At 43.7% G+C, this 19,050-nt stretch overlaps 1 protein-coding gene across 1 annotated transcript; it reads right to left on the bottom strand.

Moving 5' to 3' along the window:
* Nucleotides 1–13,996: 13,996 nt before the first annotated feature.
* Nucleotides 13,997–17,729, bottom strand: LOC311115766 (protein S100-A1-like). The gene is made up of 3 exons (XM_084157338.1): nucleotides 17,490–17,729; nucleotides 14,809–14,970; nucleotides 13,997–14,264 (listed from the first exon to the last, which is right to left on the bottom strand). Exons 2-3 carry the CDS (start codon nucleotides 14,947–14,949, stop codon nucleotides 14,100–14,102), a joined length of 306 nt encoding a protein of 101 aa, XP_084013464.1. The 5' UTR covers nucleotides 14,950–14,970; nucleotides 17,490–17,729; the 3' UTR covers nucleotides 13,997–14,099.
* Nucleotides 17,730–19,050: the final 1,321 nt, after the last annotated feature.

Below are 19,050 nucleotides of genomic sequence, written 5' to 3'. Positions count from 1 at the left end.
ATTACATTAAGTTTATGCAAAGAGTCAATATTTGCAGTGTTGAACCCTTCTTTTTCAAGACCTCTGCAATCCGCCCTGGCATGCTGTCAACTAACTTCTGGGCCACATCCTGCCTGACGGCAGCCCATTCTTGCTTAATCAATGCTTGGAGTTTGTCAGAATTTGTGGGTTTTTGTTTGTCCACCCGCCTCTTGAGGATCGACCACAAGTTCTCAATGGGATTAAGGTCTGGGATGTTTTGTTCCCCGAGCCACTTAGTTATCACTTTTGCCTTATGGCAAGGTGCTCCATCATGCTGGAAAAGGCATTTGTCGTCACCAAACTGTTCTTGGATAGTTGGGAGAAGTTGCTCTCGGAGGATGTGTTGGTACCATTCTTTATTCATGACTGTGTTCTTAGGCAAAATTGTGAGTGAGCCCACTCCCTTGGCTGAGAAGCAACCCCACACATGAATGGTCTCAGGATGCTTTACTGTTGGCATGACACAGGACTGATGGTAGCGCACACCTTGTCTTCTCCGGACAAGGTGTTTTCTGGTGCCCCAAACAATCGGAAAGGGGATTCATCAGAGAAAATGACTTTACTCCAGTCCTCAGCAGTCCAATCCCTGTACCTTTTGCAGAATATCAGTCTGTCCCTGATGTTTTTCCTGGAGAGAAGTGGCATCTTTGCTGCCCTTCTTGACACCAGGCCATCCTCCAAAAGTATTCACATCACTGTGCGTGCAGATGCACTCACACCAGCCTGCTGCCATTCCTGAGCATGCTCTGCACTGGTGGTGCCCCGATCCCGCAGCTGAATCAACTTTAGGAGACGGTCCTGGCGCTTGCTGGACTTTCTTGGGCGCCCTGACGCCTTCTTCACAACAATTGAACCTCTCTCCTTGAAGTTCTTGATGATCCGATAAATGGTTGATTTAGGTGCAATCTTACTAGCAGCAATATCCTTGCCTGTGAAGCCCTTTTTGTGCAAAGCAATGATGACGGCATGTGCAGGTAATCATGGTTAACAGAGGAAGAACAATGATTTCAAGCACCACCCTCCTTTTAAAGCTTCCAGTCTGTTATTCTAACTCAATCAGCATAACAGAGTGATCTCCAGCCTTGTCCTCGTCAACACTCTCACCTGTGTTAACGAGAGAATCACTGACATGATGGCAGCTGGTCCTTTTGTGGCAGGGCTGAAATGCAGTGGACATGTTTTTGGGGGATTAAGTTCATTTTCATGGCAAAGAGGGACTTTGCAATTAACTGGAATTCATCTGATCACTCTTCATGACATTCTGGAGTATATGCAAATTGCCATCATCAAAACTGAGGCAGCAGACTTTGTGAAAATTAGTATTTGTGTCATTTTCAAAACCTTTGACCACGACTGTATGTTAATAAAACGTTACGACTATGTTGTGATATGGATATGTAAAACATGTGGATATGCTTTGTGTGTATGTTTGTGTGATAATATAATAATATGCCTATGCTTTTATCCAAAGCAACTTACAGTTATGCATGCATCGATTTTTCGTATGGGTGGCCCCGGGAATCGAACCCACAACCCTGGAGTTGTATGCACCATGCGCTACCAACTGAGCCATACAGGACAACACTGAGTGTGTGTGCGTGCGTGTGTGCGTGCGTGCGCGTGTGTGTGTTCTACTTGGAACTCTGGGCTGGCCAGCTCTTTCTTCATCAGCTCTGCGAGCTCTGCCCCGCTAAGCTGCTGTTTCTTATCATCCTTTGTAGCATACTCCTCAAACACCTCCACCATGGAAACAACAGCCTTCTCCAGACGAGACATACTGTATCTGGGGGAGAGAGAGGGGGAGGCAGGTGGATGGAGAGAGAGTAGGAAAGAGGGGATGAGAGAGAGAGGGAGGCAGGGGTGTGGGGTAGGAGGAGAAAAAAGAGAGGGAAAGGGGGGAAGAGAGGAAGAGAGGGGGGAGGAAATCACAGGGAGGAAGTGTATTGGATTAGGGAGAGTAAAGCAAGGGAAGGAGGATAAGAGAGAAGAGAGGACAGGTTAGAATTAGAGTGACATGACTATTCGTCCTGTCTTGGTGAAGAGAGGACAGGATGAGAGTGACATGAGTATTCGTCCTGTCTTGGTGAAGAGAGGACAGAATGAGAGTGACATGAGTATTCATCCTGTCTTGGTGAAGAAAGGACAGGATGAGAGTGACATGAGTATTCATCCTGTCTTGTTGAAGAAAGGACAGGATGAGAGTGACATGAGTATTCATCCTGTCTTGGTGAAGAAAGGACAGGATGAGAGTGACATGAGTATTCGTCCTGTCTTGGTGAAGAGAGGACAGGATGAGAGTGACATGAGTATTCGTCCTGTCTTGGTGAAGAGAGGACAGGATGAGAGTGACATGAGTATTCGTCCTGTCTTGGTGAAGAGAGGACAGAATGAGAGTGACATGAGTATTCATCCTGTCTTGGTGAAGAAAGGACAGGATGAGAGTGACATGAGTATTCATCCTGTCTTGGTGAACAGAGGACAGGATAAGAGTGACATGAGTATTCATCCTGTCTTTGTCTGGTTATTATAATGGAACATATGATTCACAACAAGAGAGAGGAAGATGAGATGGCTAAAGATGAAAACCTGTTTTATGTCATAAGATATAGGGAATGGAATGTCTTAAGGTCTAGACCTCGTTTCTTTACAGTCTGTTTACAGCTGGTATTTCCTGAATAAATTAATGTAACGTCTAAAAGGATCACACTGAAACACATTGATTTGGCAAACAGCTGCAAACGTATAGTTGTTGGTACTTTATAATGCAATGGCTGATTCATCTGTTCTTCATTCACCCCTCACCCATCACACACACACACACACACACACACACACACACACACACAAACAAACAAATACACACATCGTTATGCTCCGTATTCAGTCCATTCATTCGACGTGTCCCACTCCTCTATCCAATTCTCATCTCTCTCATTCTCTTTCTCTCATTCCCTTCTTCTATCTTCTCTCCTTTTTCATTTTCTCATTCCTAACCATATATAATAGAGCAGTTCTATCTCTATGTTCCTAATGCTCTCCTTCCTCCCTGCTCCTTCCCTCCTCTGTGTTCCTCTATCTGTGAGTTGCAGCACCCCCCCCAAAACTTCTCCACCAGACTTGATCTCAAGTGGTCATGTGCCAATGCTATCATTTGCATTAATTCATGTTTTAAAGGTCAAGATTATGTTCACACTTGTTTTGAGTGTGTGAAAGAGAGAAGCTTACTCCTAAATTGTATTTGGCATGTATTTGCTTGTTAAATAGGCCACAGCCGTGGTAACCCTCTATGTTATAACCCTCCAACATATTGTAGCCCTTCATGTTGCCTTCCACAACCCTGGGGTTGGTTTGTTCTCTACAAACTATGTGGAAAGTGGAACTGTGGAGATTCCAGACTGCTCTAAAAATGGGTAATATGAGTCATGGCTCTGAGGCATGCACATAGTTGTGTGTGTGTGTGTGTGTGTGTGTGTGTGTGTGTGTGTGTGTGTGTGTGTTTGAGCATGCCCCTGTTTATATTGCCACAGAGAGCACGCCTCTTATTCTTATTCTTATTCTAACTGTTGCGTAGCCTAACCACCATTTTCCATCGCTCTGCTACAAAACCCTGGGCTGCATTTTCATTCCAAAAAGTTGTCCCCTCCTCTCTGTTCTGTTTCACTCCCCTTTGCAGAGCTGAAAAAGCAGGCTAGGTGTAAGCAGTGGCACCACCTAGTGTCCGCCATATTGCTTTCAGTCACAGCATACCTATCAGATCTTTGAAGGGGAGTGAGCTACGGCAGAAGGGAGGATTTTTTTTTTTAGAATGAAATGCATCCCTGCCTCTTGTCAGCACTATAGAATCGGAGACGTTCAGTACGCTACAACAGTGCTGTTAGAGAGCTGAAGACGGCCTGTTGGCTCTAGTAGTATTACTATTAGTATGCCTGCTTTGGTTGGGATGGAGAAAGGCACTTGTAGTTTGCAAAAGCAAAGAAATTAAGTAAGAAACACCCACAAAAACTGAATTGTTTTTGTAACAAAGTAAACACTTGTTACAATGCGTTTCACTGTGTGTGTTTTATTCTGAACACTTTTGTAATAGTTTTTTTTCAGGAATGAAAATAAACATATTTTAAAGTGTTATTTTCAAAAGTCAGTGTAAGTATGTGTGAGTGTGTGGGTAGAGTCCAGTGTGTGTGCATAGAGTCAGTGCAAGAGAGTTAGTGCAAAAAAGGGTCAATGTAGGTAGTCCTTCAAATCAAGGCAACTGTTAAATTGAATTGAACTGAGGATGAACCAGGTTTAAGGCAGGGCATACTGACCTTTGGCTGGATTTACTTTTGACAGTTTAAGTTCAGGTGTGGGTGTAAGAAACGTGTTGGTGTCGACAGGTTTCTCCACATTTTGATGTTTACTACGGCACTGACCTGGCCTGTCTACACGCAATTATGTACATTTTTACACACACACACACACACACGCACATCTCATCGTACCCTGTCCAGTCAAAAGATACATACCTCTCTACCAGAACTGGGTTCAAATATTATTTCAAATTACTAAATTACTTTCACACACATTCAAAGTACAGTGCATTGGGAAAGTATTCAGACCCGTTGACTTTTTCCACATTTTTTTACATTACACCCTTAATCAAAAATTATTTCAGTAGTTTCAGTATTCAGACCCTTTACTCAGTACTTTGTTGAATCACCTTTGGCAGCGATTACAGCCTCGAGTCTTCTTGGGTATGACGCTAGAAGCTTGGCACACCTGTATTTAGGGAGTTTCTCCCATTCTTCTCTGCAGATCCTCTCAAGCTCTGTCAGGTTGGCTGGGGAGCGTCACTACACAGCTACAGTGCATTGGGAAAGTATTCAGACCCCTTGATTTCTTCCACATTTTGTTACATTACAGCCTTATTCTAAATTTGATTAAATTATGTTTTTTCCTCATCAATCTACACACAATACCCCATAATGAAAAAGCGAAAAAACGTTTTTAGAATATTTTGCACATTTATAAAAAGAAAAGAAAAAGAAAAACCTTATTTAAATAATTATTCAGACCCTTTGCTATGAGAATCTCCAGAGATGTTCGATCGGGTTTAAGTCCAGGCTCTGGCTGGGCCACTCAAGAACATTCAGAGACTTGTCCGGAAGCTGCTCCTGCGTTGTCTTGGCTGTGTGCTTAGGGTCATTGTCCTTTTGGAAGGTGAACCTTCGCCCCAGTCTGAGGTCCTGAGCGCTCTGGAGCAGGTTTTCATCAAGGATCTCTGTACTTTGCTCCGTTTATCTTTCCCTTGATCCTGACTAGTCTCCCAGTCCCTGCTGCTGAAAAACATCCCCACAGCATGATGCTGCCACCACCATGCTTCACCGTAGGGATGGTGCCAGGTTTCCTCCAGATGTAACGCTTGTCTTTCATCAAATCAAATCAAATTTTATTTGTCACATGCGCCGAATACAACAGGTGTAGACCTTACTGTGAAATGCTTACTTACAAGCCCTTAACCAACAATGCAGTTCAAGAAATAGTGTTAAGATAAACTAAAGTAAAAAATAAAATATAAAGTAACACAATAAAATAACAATAACGAGGCTATATACAGGTGGTACCGGTACCGAGTCAATGTGCGGGGGTACAGGTTAGTCAAGGTAATTTGTACATGTTGGTAGGGGTAAAGTGACTAGGCATAGACAATAAACAGCGAGTAGCAGCAGTGTAAAAAGAAATCACTGGGCCTTCCACTGACACCGCCTAGTATATAGGTCCTGGATGGCAGGAAGCTTGGCCCCAGTGATGTACTGGGCCGTACGCACTACCCTCTGTAGCGCCTTACGGTCGGATGCCGAGCAGTTGCCATACCAGGCGGTGATGCAACTGGTCAGGATGCTTTCGATGGTGCAGCTGTAGAACTGTTTAGGATCTGGGGACCCATGCCAAATCTTCTGAGGGGGAAAAGGTGTTGTTGTGCCCTCTTCACGACTGTCTTGGTGTGTTTGGACCATGATAGTTTGTTGGTGATGTGGACACCAAGGAACTTGAAACTCTCGACCCGCTCCACTACAGCCCTGTCGATGTTAATGGGGGCCTGTTCGGCCCTCCTTTTCCTGTAGTCCACGATCAGCTCCTTTGTCTTGCTCACATTGAGGGAGAGGTTGTTGTCCTGGTACCACACTGCCAGGTCTCTGACTTCCTCCCTATAGGCTGTCTCATCGTTGTCAGTGATCAGGCCTACCACTGTTGTGTTGTCAGCAAACCTAATGATGGTGTTGGAGTCGTGCTTGGCCACACAGTCGTGGGTGAACATGGAGTACAGGAGGGGACTAAATACGCACCCCTGAGGGGCCCCAGTGTTGAAGATCAGCATGGCAGATGTGTTGTTGCCTACCCTTACCACCTTGGGGCGGCCCGTCAGGAAGTCCAGGATCCAGTTACAGAGGGAGGTGTTTAGTTCCAGGGTCCTTAGCTTAGTGAAGAGCTTTGTGGGCATTATGGTGTTGAACGCTGAGCTGTAGTCAATGAACATCATTCTCACATAGATGTTCCTTTTGTCCAGGTGTGAAAGGGCAGTGTGGAGCGCAATAGAGATTGCATCATCTGTGGATCTGTTGGGGTGGTATGCAAATTGGAGTAATGGTGTTGATGTGAGCCATGACCAGCCTTTCAAAGGACTTAATGTCTACAGATGTGAGTGCTACGGGTCGGTAGTCATTTAGGCAGGTTACCTTAGTGTTCTTGGGCACAGGGATTATGGTGGTCTGCTTGAAACATGTTGGTATTACTGACTCAGACAGGGAGATGTTGAAAATGTCAATGAAGACACTTACCAGTTGGTCAGCGCATGCTCGGAGTACACGTCCTGGTAATCCGTCTGGCCCTAGCGGCCTTGTGAATGTTGACCTGTTTAAAGGTCTTACTCACATCGGCTACGGAGTGCGTGATCACACAGTCGTCTTGAACAGCTGACGCTCTCATGCATGTTTCAGTGTTACTTGCCTCGAAGTGAGCATAGAAGTAATTTAGCTCGTCTGGTAGGCTCATGTCACTGGGCAGCTCGAGGCTGTTCTTTCCTTTGTAGTCTGTAATAGTTTCCAAGCCCTGCCACATCCGACGAGCGTCGGAGCCGGTGTAGTACGATTCGATCTTAGTCCTGTATTGACGCTTTGCCTGTTTGATGGTTCGTCGGAGGGCATAGCGGGATTTTGGTGGGCGGCCCTCTCTTTGCAGGTTTGTTGAGGTGCCATATTCTTTCCATTTTTTAATGGATTTAATGGTGCTCCGTGGGATGTTCAAAGTTTCAGATATTTTTTTATAACCCAACCCTGATCTGTACTTCTCCACAACTTTGTCCCTGACCTGTTTGGAGAGCTCCTTGGTCTTCATGGTGCCGCTTCCTTGGTGGTGCCCCTTGCTTAGTGGTGTTGCAGACTCTGGGGACTTTCAGAACAGGTACATATATACTGAGATCATGTGACACTTAGATTGCACACAGGTGGACTTTAATTAACTCATTATGTGACTTTTGAAGGTAATTGGTTGCACCAGATCTTATTTAGGGGCTTCATAGCAAAGGGGGGGAATACATATGCACGCACCACTTTTCCGTTATAAATTTTTTTGAATTTTTTTCATTTCACTTCACCAATTTGGACTATTTTGTGTACGTCCATTACATGAAATCCAAATAAAAATCCATTTAAATTACAGGTTGTAATGCAACAAAATAGGAAAATATGCCAAGGGGGATGAATACTTTTGCAAGGCACTGTAGTAGAGGTTAATGCTTCACTGTCTCAGGCAAAACCAATGAGTTGTGGTGTTCTGCAGGGGAGTGTGCTTGGGCCTCTACTGTTTTTACTGTATATTAACGATGTGAAAGATGCTTGTTCTTGCCCTCTTTTCCTTTATGTGGATGACTCTACTCTTCTGGTGTCTCACAAAAGTAAAACTATGTTGGAGAGCATACTTAGCACAGAGCTTACTAACATTAGCAAATGGCTTGGAGATAATAAGCTATCTCTGCACTTAGGTAAAACTGAGGCAATTATTTTTGGATCCAGACCTAAATTGAGTAGGTCCTCTGAAATCAGAGTGGAGTTAGGAGGTGAGGTGCTGTCTACTAAATCCTCTGTTAGCTACATGGGATGCATCCTTGATGGAAGATTGGGAGGTGTGAGCATGGCCACTAAAGTGCCAGGGAAGGTTAATGCCAGGACTACGTTTTTGGCTAGAAAGTCCACGCTGCTTGATAAGGACTCCATGAAAGTGCTAGCCACTGCCCTCATTCAATGCCATTTTGACTACGCTAGTACTTCCTGGTTTGGGGGTTTATCTAAGCTTATGAAGGGGAAGCTCCAGATAGCCCAGAATAAGCTGATCTGGGTAGTATTGAAGGTGAGTCCACGTACTCACATAGGCAGGAGCTGCTTTCAGGAACTCAACTGGCTGCCTGTTGAGGCTAGGGTGTCCCAGATTAGACTGGGTTTGGTTTACAGGAGTATTTATGGTTCTGCGCCCAGATATCAAAGTGATATCCCTGTGTTAGGGATGCACACAATCACAGCACCAGATCAAGTGTTGCTAATGTGTGCTTATACAGGTTCAGGAGTAATGCTGGGAAAGGTACTTTCTTGTATACTGGAGCCTCAGAGTGGAATGTGTTGCCTCTGCCCATAAAAACGACGTCCTCTCTGGGCAGCTTTAAAAAATAAAGTAAAAAACTGTTTGATGTCTTCTGTGCCCATATGAATGACCCCTATGACGTAACTGCAATGATGAGATTGATGTTCTTCTTCTTTGTTTTTTGTTTTATTATCTCGTTGTCATACTGTGTTCAACTGTGTTCCATCTTGCCAGCCATCTTGTTTCAAGAGGACCACAATGGAAATGGTCCCAGACTTTATTGTGTGTTATCCTCGATGATTTTACTCATGTGCATGTTTGGCTTTTTCAAGTTCTATTTGTGCTTTTTTTTTTTTAAATGGTCAAATTAATAAACTAAACTAAACAGACAAGGCTTTTTTGAACAGTTCAGATTTACAGCTAAACAGAGACATGACAGAGGCAATGCTATGAATATGATTTAATAGGATGTCAGTTCAGGTATATCAATCTGAACCTGGACACATGGACAAGCAAACAACATTTAAGTAGAGAAGGAAGTCACCCCAAACCCAATGGGGCCAGTCCTAAATGAAACATTTTAGCTTACTGACATACATGGGGATGTCCCATATTAGAGAGAAATATTGAAGGAATATTTAGCTATTGTCCAATCATTTGAAAAGGCTGTGGGATGGGCTGCTGAATGAGCTGTAATAATATAAATCCTGGAAACTTCATGTTGCTTTTTTCCTGCTGGTAAATTAATCACATTGCAGTTGCAGCACAGTACAATAGAAAAATAAGTCTACTACAGTACTGTTATTGACAAGAACAAAAACAAGTTAAATCAGATATGCACACTCAGAAATGAGACTATCGTATCCGATGACCAGGGAACACCTTTTCAAACTTTCTCTTCTTGGTTAGTAATTAAGTAATAGCGTTATTCAAATTCTTAAAATCATTAGGTATAGGTCTTCGTTAGTCACTGATATGCCCTCCTTGGCCGGAGGAGGGGGGTACACCATCAACCTACAACACAACCATCCATTGATTACCATCAGGAACACACACAAACAAATTAGAATTCTACTTATGACAGGGTTGTATTCATTAGGGCACACCGAAGCAAAATGCTTTGCAACCGAAAATGAAAACGAGCATTTCTTATTGGACAAGATCAGATAGTCCCTCCCTATTTCAGTCCATTTTCTTCTGTTTGGTGCCTAATAAACATGACCCAGGAGGAGGAGATAATTCAACCTTTGGTCCAGTGAAGATGGGTTGGAGCTCGGCCATATCATCGTCTTCATCATCATCAAAGAACGTGCTGGTCTGCTGCCGTGTGCCAATGCGCCTCTACGCCGCTGCCAATGTGTTGATAGTTTCAGTGTAGTTGTTGTTGTTGTTTACCTACATGAAAGTGATGTAACCAAAATATATTGGTGAAGGAATTGTTTAAAAGAAACTGTTTGTTGAAAATCTGATGTCGAAGAAAGGCAACACCGGCAACATATTTTATTAGCTAGTCTCTAAAGGCTCTGAGATGCTAGTCTTCCATGGAAAGAAAGCCCACCTTTTCTTTTGTTGCTTTGTTATAGTTGACCAATCTCCTGGCAGCTTCATCAAATGACAGTTTGGTGGGGAACTCATTGAGGTTGTTGGCTCGGCTGATGACCTGTGGGATCTCCTCTAAAATCATCTGCTGGTGCATCGACAGCCCGTTCTCAAAGATCAGCATGATGTACTTCTCATCGGAGTCTGAGGACAGAAGGGAAAGCTACAAGACATGTTGACATTTTGTTGAACGTGAGGTAACAGACTTAAATATATGTCATAGAAAGGATTCTCCAAACAGAGAGTCAATGTTGACAAGTTTGGTAAACAACAAACATACCCATCTATATACAGACTACTGACCTCCCGAGTGGCGCAGTGGTCTAAGGCACTGCATTGCAGTGCTAGCTGTGCCACTAGAGATCCCGGCCGCGACCGGGAGACCCATGGGGCGGCGCACAATTGGCCCAGCGTCGTCCAGGGTAGGGGAGGGAATGGCTGGCAGGGATGTAGCTCAGTTGGTAGAGCATGGTGTTTGCAATGCCAGGGTTGTGGATTCGAATCCCACAGGGGCCAGTATGAAAAAAAATTAAATAATGTATGCACTAACTGTAAGTCGCTCTGGATAAGAGCGTCTGCTAAATGACTAAAATGTCCTGATGTTAGCAACTGGCATGTGTTCTGCAGTCCGCACAGTTGTACCTCCCTTGTCGTGAGTCATTTTGAGCTAGGTACAGAGCCGCAGACATTCCTCTGGGCTGGTCTGGAAGAAGAGAACGGGCAGCTTCCTCAAGCTGCACCACTCACAGCTAATCAGCGCAGACGCACGCAGCCTGAACTCCAGAGCATCCACCTCAGGACCTGGGGCACAAAGCACTATAACGTCACATACTGTTAGGTTTGCTAAATTCCAGGAACTTTTCAAAAATTCCAAGGTTCTTCAGAAAACCCAGTTGGAAGATTCCTGAAAACAGGAGGGAATGAGCAGGAGTACTTCCACTGACCAGCTTGGTCATTATCCTGCGAAGATTCCCTATTCTCACACTAATACAGTCCAGGATGATGCTGTCCAACTTGTAGGGAAAGATCATGTGTAGAGGCATCACGGCTCCCGAGTGGCGCAGTGGTCTAAGGCACTGCATCGCAGTGCTAGCTGTGCCACTAGAGATCCTGGTTCAAATCCAGGCTCTGTCGTAGCCGGCCGCGACCGGGAGACCCATGGGGCGGCGCACAATTGGCCCAGCGTCGTCCAGGGTAGGGGAGGGAATGGCTGGCAGGGATGTAGCTCAGTTGGTAGAGCATGGCGTTTGCAACGCCAGGGTTGTGGGTTCAATTCCCACGGGGGGCCAGTGTGAAAAAATAATTGAAAAAAATAATGTATGCACTCACTAACTGTAAGTCGCTCTGGATAAGACTCACAGTCATGTGTGCATACATTTTTACATATGGGTGGTCCCAGGGATCGAACCCACTACCCTGGCGTTACAAGCGCCATGCTCTACCAATTGAGCTACAGAGGACCACATAATTTTCCGCCAAGCAAAACGACCCACAAGGTTAACTTGGTCCTCTGTAGCTCAGCTGGTAGAGCACTGCGCTTGTAACGCCAAGGTAGTGGGTTCGATCCCCGGGACCACCCATACACAAAAAAAAAATGTATGCACGCATGACTGTAAGTCGCTTTGGATAAAAGTGTCTGCTAAATGGCTTATTATTATTTAACTTGAGAGAGCCGATCAGTCCATATTCTTTGTAAGTCACTATCCTAAGGTGGTGTGGGTTTTTCCTTAAGTTAGTATTTTCTGAGGCAAATCTAGTGGGCATCCATCGTGGGTGTCTTTTAGGGCCCTTTTTTAGTTGCTTTGCCAGCTTTCAGTGTCTTTCATGGGTGTCTTTTAGGGCCCTATTTTAGTTGCTTTGCCAGCTTTCAGTGTCTTTCATGGGTGTCTTTTAGGGCCCTATTTTAGTTGCTTTGCCAGCTTTCAGTGTCTTTCAGTACCCGTTTGAAACCCATTCTCTTTTGGTTTGGTTGTTTAAGTGACTCCTTTCCAAAGTTGTGTTACAGCTTTAAAATGGATTACATTTAGATTTTGTGCGACTGGCCTACACACAATACCCCATAATGACAAAGTGAAATTATTATTTGTAGAAATGTTTACAAATTAATTAAAAATGAAAAGCTGAAATGTCTTGAGTCAGTAAGTATTCAACCCCTTTGCTATGGCATGCCTAAATAAGTTCAGGAGTAAAAATGTGCTTAACCTCTTAAGGATCGTACCCTTTTTTTCAATTTTCTCCTAAAATGACCCAAATCTAACTGCCTGTAGCTCAGGACCTGAAGCAAGGATATGCATATTCTTGATACCATTTGAAAGGAAACACTTTGAAGTTTGTGGAAATGTTAAATGAATGTAGGAGAATATAATACATTAGATCTGGTTAAAAAAACATGCGTTTATTTTTTTGTTTGTTCCATCATCTTTGAATTGCAAGAGAAAGACAACAATATAATATTGCAGTTTAGGCACAATTTAGATTTTGGCCACTAGATGGCAGCAGTGTGTGTGCAAAGTTTCAGATTGATCCAGTGAAGCATTGCAATACTGGACTATTTTGTATCAAGTCTGCCCAAATGTGTCAATTGATACATTTTCAAGTACATAACTATAGAGAACATACAAAAATTATATGGTAATACAAAATGTAAGTTTACACACTCCCAGGAATGTCATACATGATGGATCATTAGATTATACACTAACTTTCACACATCTAGATGGCCGGGCGGGGTGGATGTGGAGCCAGAGACAGCAGGGGTTCAAACTGTAGAACCCAGTTCCTATATTTTAATATAAAAATTGATTCTATCAAACAAAACTAGGCTACATTTTACCTCTAGGACCCTTAGGATGACAAATCAGAGCAAGATTACTGAATGTAAGTACATTATTTACCTTCAGAGGTGAATGTATCAAACCAGTTGCCATGCTAAGTTTTTTGTTGTTGTGCACTCTCCTCAAACAATAGCAGTGTATTTTTTAACTGTAATAGCACTGTAAATTGGACAGTGCAGTTAGATTAACAAGAATTTAAGCTTTCTTTCTATGTCCTGGAAAGTTTGCTGTTACTTACAACAGTCATGCTAATCACATTAGCGCACATTAGCTCAACCGTCCCGTATACGGGATACCGATCATGTAGAGGTTAACAAGTCACATAATAAGTTGCATGGAATCTGTGCGCAATAATAGTGTTTAACATGATTTTTTTATGACTACCTCATCTCTGTACCCCACACATACAATTATCTATAAGGATGGGGTGAATAACAGGGCATTATCTGATTGTCATATTTTGCTGATGATTGTTAAATTGTAAAATAAATGCCAATAATTATATTGTAAAAAAAGAAATTCAATTATCTGTAAGGTCCCTCAATCGAGCAGTGCATTTCAAACACAGATTCAACCACAAAGACCAAGGAGGTTTTCCAATGCCTTGCAAAGAATGTCACCTAGTGGTAGATGGGTAAAGAAAAAGCAGACATTAAATATCCCTTTGAGCATGGTGAAGTTATTAATTACACTTTGGATGGTATATTAATACACCCAGTCACAAAGATACAGGCGTCCTTCCTAACTCAGTTGGGATTTCACCATGAGGCCAATGGTGACTTTAAAATAGTTAAAGAGTTTAATGGCTGTGGTAGGAGAAAACTGAAGATGGATGGATCATGACTGGCACTGTCTATTCTGTCTTACACTTAGGGAACAAATTACAGGCCAAATACAACACAGACACAGGTCAGACAAATGTGACAAAGATACAGTTTGGGAAAGCCAGTGTTTATTCACAACAGTAAGACTTATTTATAAAAATGACGTATAGAAAAGCATCCATTTCTGCTTCTCTTTCTCCTAGTCCTGTCCTCATTTCTTGGCGGTAGACTTCATGGTGTGAAGCTGGTAGATCTGTTCACAGGCGATGGAGAGGCCCACCACCAGAGAGACAAACTCCTCGAAGTTCACCTTCCCATCTCCATTCTGGTCCAGATCCTTCATGATCTTGTCTATGGCGGCTGAGTCCTTCTGGGACTGAGAGGGAAGGTGAGATGGAGGAGATGAAGAGAGTGAGTAAGCGAGAGAGAGCGAGAGAGAGCGAGAGAGAGCAAGAGAGAGCGAGAGAGAGTGAGAGAGAGCGAGAGAGAGAGCGAGAGCAAGAGAGAGCAAGAGAGAGCAAGAGAGAGCGAGAGAGAGAGAGAGAGAGCGAGAGAGAACGAGAGAGCGCGAGAGAGAGCGAGAGAGCGCGCAAGAGAGAGAGCAAGAGAGCAAGAGCGAGAGAGCAAGAGAGAGAGAGAGCGAAAGCGAGAGAGAGCGAGAGAGTGAAAGAGCGAGAGAGCGAGAGAGAGCGAGAGAGAGCGAGAGAGAGAGAGAGAGAGAGAGAGAGAGAGAGAGCAATAGATGAGAGAAGGGGAGAGGAGGTTAGATTGACTTTGGATACTCTTTATTCTAACAAATTGAGAGAAATCAGAACGAGAGGGAAAGGGAGTGAGATGAGCAACAGAGAGAAAGTGTAGAGGGACAGTGAGATAAAAACAGAGGGATAGAAAAGAGAGAGAGAGATGAATGTCTCTGGTACCTTGAGGAAGCTGGCCAGTTCTGTCTGCATGAGTTCTTTCAGCTCCTTCTTGCTCAGTGTGTTGCAGTCACCGTCCTTGTCGGCATAGCGATGGAACACCTTGATCAGGGACTCCATGGAACTCTCCAACTGAGACGGCATGACTGCAGAGATATTGATACACTGAGGAGGGGAGAGAGAGGGAGGGGGAGATTGGAGGGGAGAGAGGGAGGGGAGGGGAGAGAGGGAGGGAGGGAGGGGAGAGGGTGGGATGGTGTAAATTACAGTGGCAAATACATAGTACAGTGAGTGTCTTGATGGCACTAATATGCAAACTAATAGCGAACTATCCCTTTGCAGCAAACTAACTAACAATGCACATTTAGGGAGGATGGGAGTTGGCTTTCTTTGTCTCTGTAAGCACAGTCTTTGGCTGCTGTTACTTCCTGGCAATTAAACTGTCATCTTCCACTCTTTTACACATTCCCTCTACCTCCGACCCCTCCTCTTTCTTTTGATGCCTCCCCCTTTCTTTGGTAACATCCAACATCTCTAGCTGTATAGACTGTCCTTTAACCTCTGTCATAGCTGGACCATGTGACACATCATCATAACTGTCAACGTTTGGGGATTTAGGGATGGAGATGGGGTGTGACAGGAGAGGAAAGGGTTTTACAACAGTCCAGTGTAAAGAAATTAGGCTGTTGCCAATTACATTTTACATTTTAGTCATTTAGCAGACGCTCTTATCCAGAGCGACTTACAGTTGGTGAATACATATATATACAGTGGGGGAAAAAAGTATTTAGTCAGCCACCAATTGTGCAAGTTCTCCCACTTAAAAATGTAATTTTCATCATAGGTACACGTCCACTATGACAGACAAATTGAGAATTCTTTTTCCAGAAAATCACATTGTAGGATTTTTTATGAATTTATTTGCAAATTATGGTGGAAAATAAGTATTTGGTCAATAATAAAAGTTTCTCAATACTTTGTTATATGCCCTTTGTTGGCAATGACACAGGTCAAAAATGTTCTGTAAGTCTTCACAAGGTTTTCACACACTGTTGCTGGTATTTTGGCCCATTCCTCCATGCAGATCTCCTCTAGAGCAGTGATGTTTTGGGGCTGTCGCTGGACAACACAGACTTTCAACTCTCTCCAAAGATTTTCTATGGGGTTGAGATCTGGAGACTGGCTAGGCCACTCCAGGACCTTGAAATGCTTCTTACGAAGCCACTCCTTCGTGGCCCGGGCGGTGTGTTTGGGATCATTGTCATGCTGAAAGACCCAGCCACGTTTCAATGCACTCTAGCAAACTTCAGACGGGCCTGGACATGTACTGGCTTAAGCAGGGGGACACGTCTTGCACTGCAGGATTTGAGTCCCTGGCGGCGTAGTGTGTTACTGATGGTAGGCTTTGTTACTTTGGTCCCAGCTCTCTGCAGGTCATTCACTAGGTCCCCCCGTGTGGTTCTGGGATTTTTGCTCACCGTTCTTGTGATCATTTTGACCCCACGGGATGAGATCTTGCGTGGAGCCCCAGATCGAGGGAGATTATCAGTGGTCTTGTATGTCTTCCATTTCCTAATAATTGCTCCCACAGTTGATTTCTTCAAACCAAGCTGCTTACCTATTGCAGATTCAGTCTTCCCAGCCTGGTGCAGGTCTACAATTTTGTTTCTGGTGTCCTTTGACAGCTCTTTGGTCTTGGCCATAGTGGAGTTTGGAGTGTGACTGTTTGAGGTTGTGGACAGGTGTCTTTTATACTGATAACAAGTTCAAACAGGTGCCATTAATACAGGTAACGAGTGGAGGACAGAGGAGCCTCTTAAAGAAGAAGTTACAGGTCTGTGAGAGCCAGAAATCTTGCTTGTTTATAGGTGACCAAATACTTATTTTCCACCATAATTTGCAAATAAATTCATAAAAAATTCTACAATGTGATTTTCTGGATTTTTTTTCCTCAATTTGTCTGTCATAGTTGACGTGTACCTATGATGAAAATTACAGGCCTCTCTCATCTTTTTAAGTGGGAGAACTTGCACGATTGGTGGCTGACTAAATACTTTTTTTCCCCACTGTATATATATATTTTTTCATACTGGTCCCCCGTGGGAATCGAACCCACAACCCTGGCGTTGCAAACGCCATGCTCTATCAACTGAGCTACATCCCTGCCGGCCATTCCCTCCCCTACCCTGGACAACGCTAGGCCAATTGTGCGCTGCCCATGAGTCTCCCGGTCACGGCCGGCTGCAACAGAGCCTGGATTTGAACCAGGATCTCTAGTGGCACAGCTAGCACTGCGATGCAGTGCCTTAGACCACTGCGCCACTGATTGTGACTTGAACCCGCTGAGAAAAGGCCTAATAGAGTTCTAAAACAAAAACATTGCTTCAATGAAACATGAAAAGGTTAGCCTATATATAGACTACATTATGTCACAATCAGTAAATAGTATGGCCCATCAACCTGCATAGTAAACCATAGAATAACTGATTTTTTAAATCAAAGCAAGTGAAGACTAATGAACATTTTAGCCTACAAGTTTGCCGGATGAGACAGATCAGTAGCTAGTCCCAATTCGAAACAATTACTACAGTTGTGTGAGACATGTTTATTACAGTAGATAACCTACTCCGTTAAACTAAAGACACCAATAGTTGTAGTAGAATAAGTGAAAAACGGTTACTTACCGAACAGAGGTGAGCGGCTAAAAGAACAGGGTGGGGAAGTAGCGTACTGCTCAAGAGCTGTGAGAAAGTATGTTCAGGAATGTTTTGAGAACAGGCAACGCCCGTCTGATTGTGAGTGTGTGTAGCCTATAGTGAGGGTGTGTGTGTGTGTGTGTGTGTGAGAGGGAGGGAGAGTGGGAGGGAGAGAGGGAGGGAGAGGAGAGAGGGGGTTAGAGATTAGACTTGGTGAATTCAACATGAAAAAATAGATTGGGATGAAGTTTGAATTAAATGCCATTTTATTCAGTTACATCTTTATTGTCCCCAGAGAGAAAACACATTTAGATCAGTTGGAGAGTCAATACTGCTGTTCCCATTATGGCTCACCTCTCCCCCTCTGTCCACCACCTCTATCTTATTGTTACAGTATGATCTTAGCCTCTACCTCAGCCCACAGTTGCCTACCACTCCCTGTGTGTTTTGGAACAGAGTCAAGCAGATCAGTATCTATTCTATTCTATAACACAGTTGGCTTGGCAACACCATACAGAGAACAGGACAGAAGCTACTGTGGAAGAGGCTGACATGCCAATAACCATGTAACCATGACCACCATCAATAACCACTTGGCTGTGTATTATATTCTAATGAGCATTGACAAGATTATCCATGATGATATTGGGTGGGTTCAAATCACCAGGAGCTCAGTGACAGTGTGTGTGGATGTGTGTGTGCGTTTATGTGTGTGTATGTTTGTGTGTGTGTGTGGGGGGGGGTTTGGATAGGGTGTGTCCCTGTTGTCAAGGTAACAGAGTACATGCCCTATTGGTTGTGTTCGTCTGTGCTCGCTGTATCTCGTGATGGTCCTTGCTCTGCTGCATTTCTTTAACATCACTCTCTCATGCAGGCTGAAACCTGCCGAAAAACAGGAAAAGTCAAATAAGCCACTCCAGACTCAACGCCTAATGTAGGCCTAGCATTGGCTTTGGGACTGTCATGAATAATGCATTTAACCCTCCCATACTTTCTTTAAAGTCTCACTGCCTCCTTCTCACAAATGATCCCAAAAATATAAAAATTAAATAAAGTTGGTTCAACACAGTGGCGGGTCATTTTGACCCTAGGACAACGGGAGGGTTAACTGGCACAAGCAGATACAAATAAAAAGCAATGCAATCTCCAAAATTAAGATTGATAAAGTGCAATGCCCTATGTACTGTACACCACAGGAGTTGGCTATATATTGGTCATGTTTAGCATCATCAGTTTAATACAGTATACAGTAGTCCTACTGACCACAAGAAGAAGGAATAGGCAAAGCATATGTTCTTCTGACATGTATGTGATGGATATTCCAAGCTGCTGTCCTTTTGCTCCCCAGCATCAGAACAGCACAGCCAGTCACTGATAGTATTTTTGGTATTTTATTAGGATCCCCATTAGCTGTTGAAAAAGCAGCAGCTACTCTTCCTGGGGTCCACACAAAACATGAAACATGATATAATACAGAACATTAATAGACAAGAACAGCTCAAGGACAGAACAACATCATTATTCTTTTTTTTTAAAGGCACACGTAGCC

The sequence above is a fragment of the Coregonus lavaretus genome (genome assembly GCF_964263955.1).
Source record: "Coregonus lavaretus genome assembly, chromosome: 3".
Taxonomy (NCBI): Eukaryota; Metazoa; Chordata; class Actinopteri; order Salmoniformes; family Salmonidae; genus Coregonus; species Coregonus lavaretus.
Note: the sequence above shows the minus strand (reverse complement) of the source record. Positions and strands in the feature narration are given on the sequence as shown.

Coding starts and splice junctions, on each gene's coding strand:
- LOC311115766 (XM_084157338.1), bottom strand. CDS start 14,949: ATGCCGTCTCAGTTGGAGAGTTCCATGGAGTCCCTGATCAAGGTGTTC. Junction 14,265..14,808: donor AACTGGCCAGCTTCCTCAAG/GTACCAGAGACA, acceptor CTTCCCTCTCAG/TCCCAGAAGGACTCAGCCGC.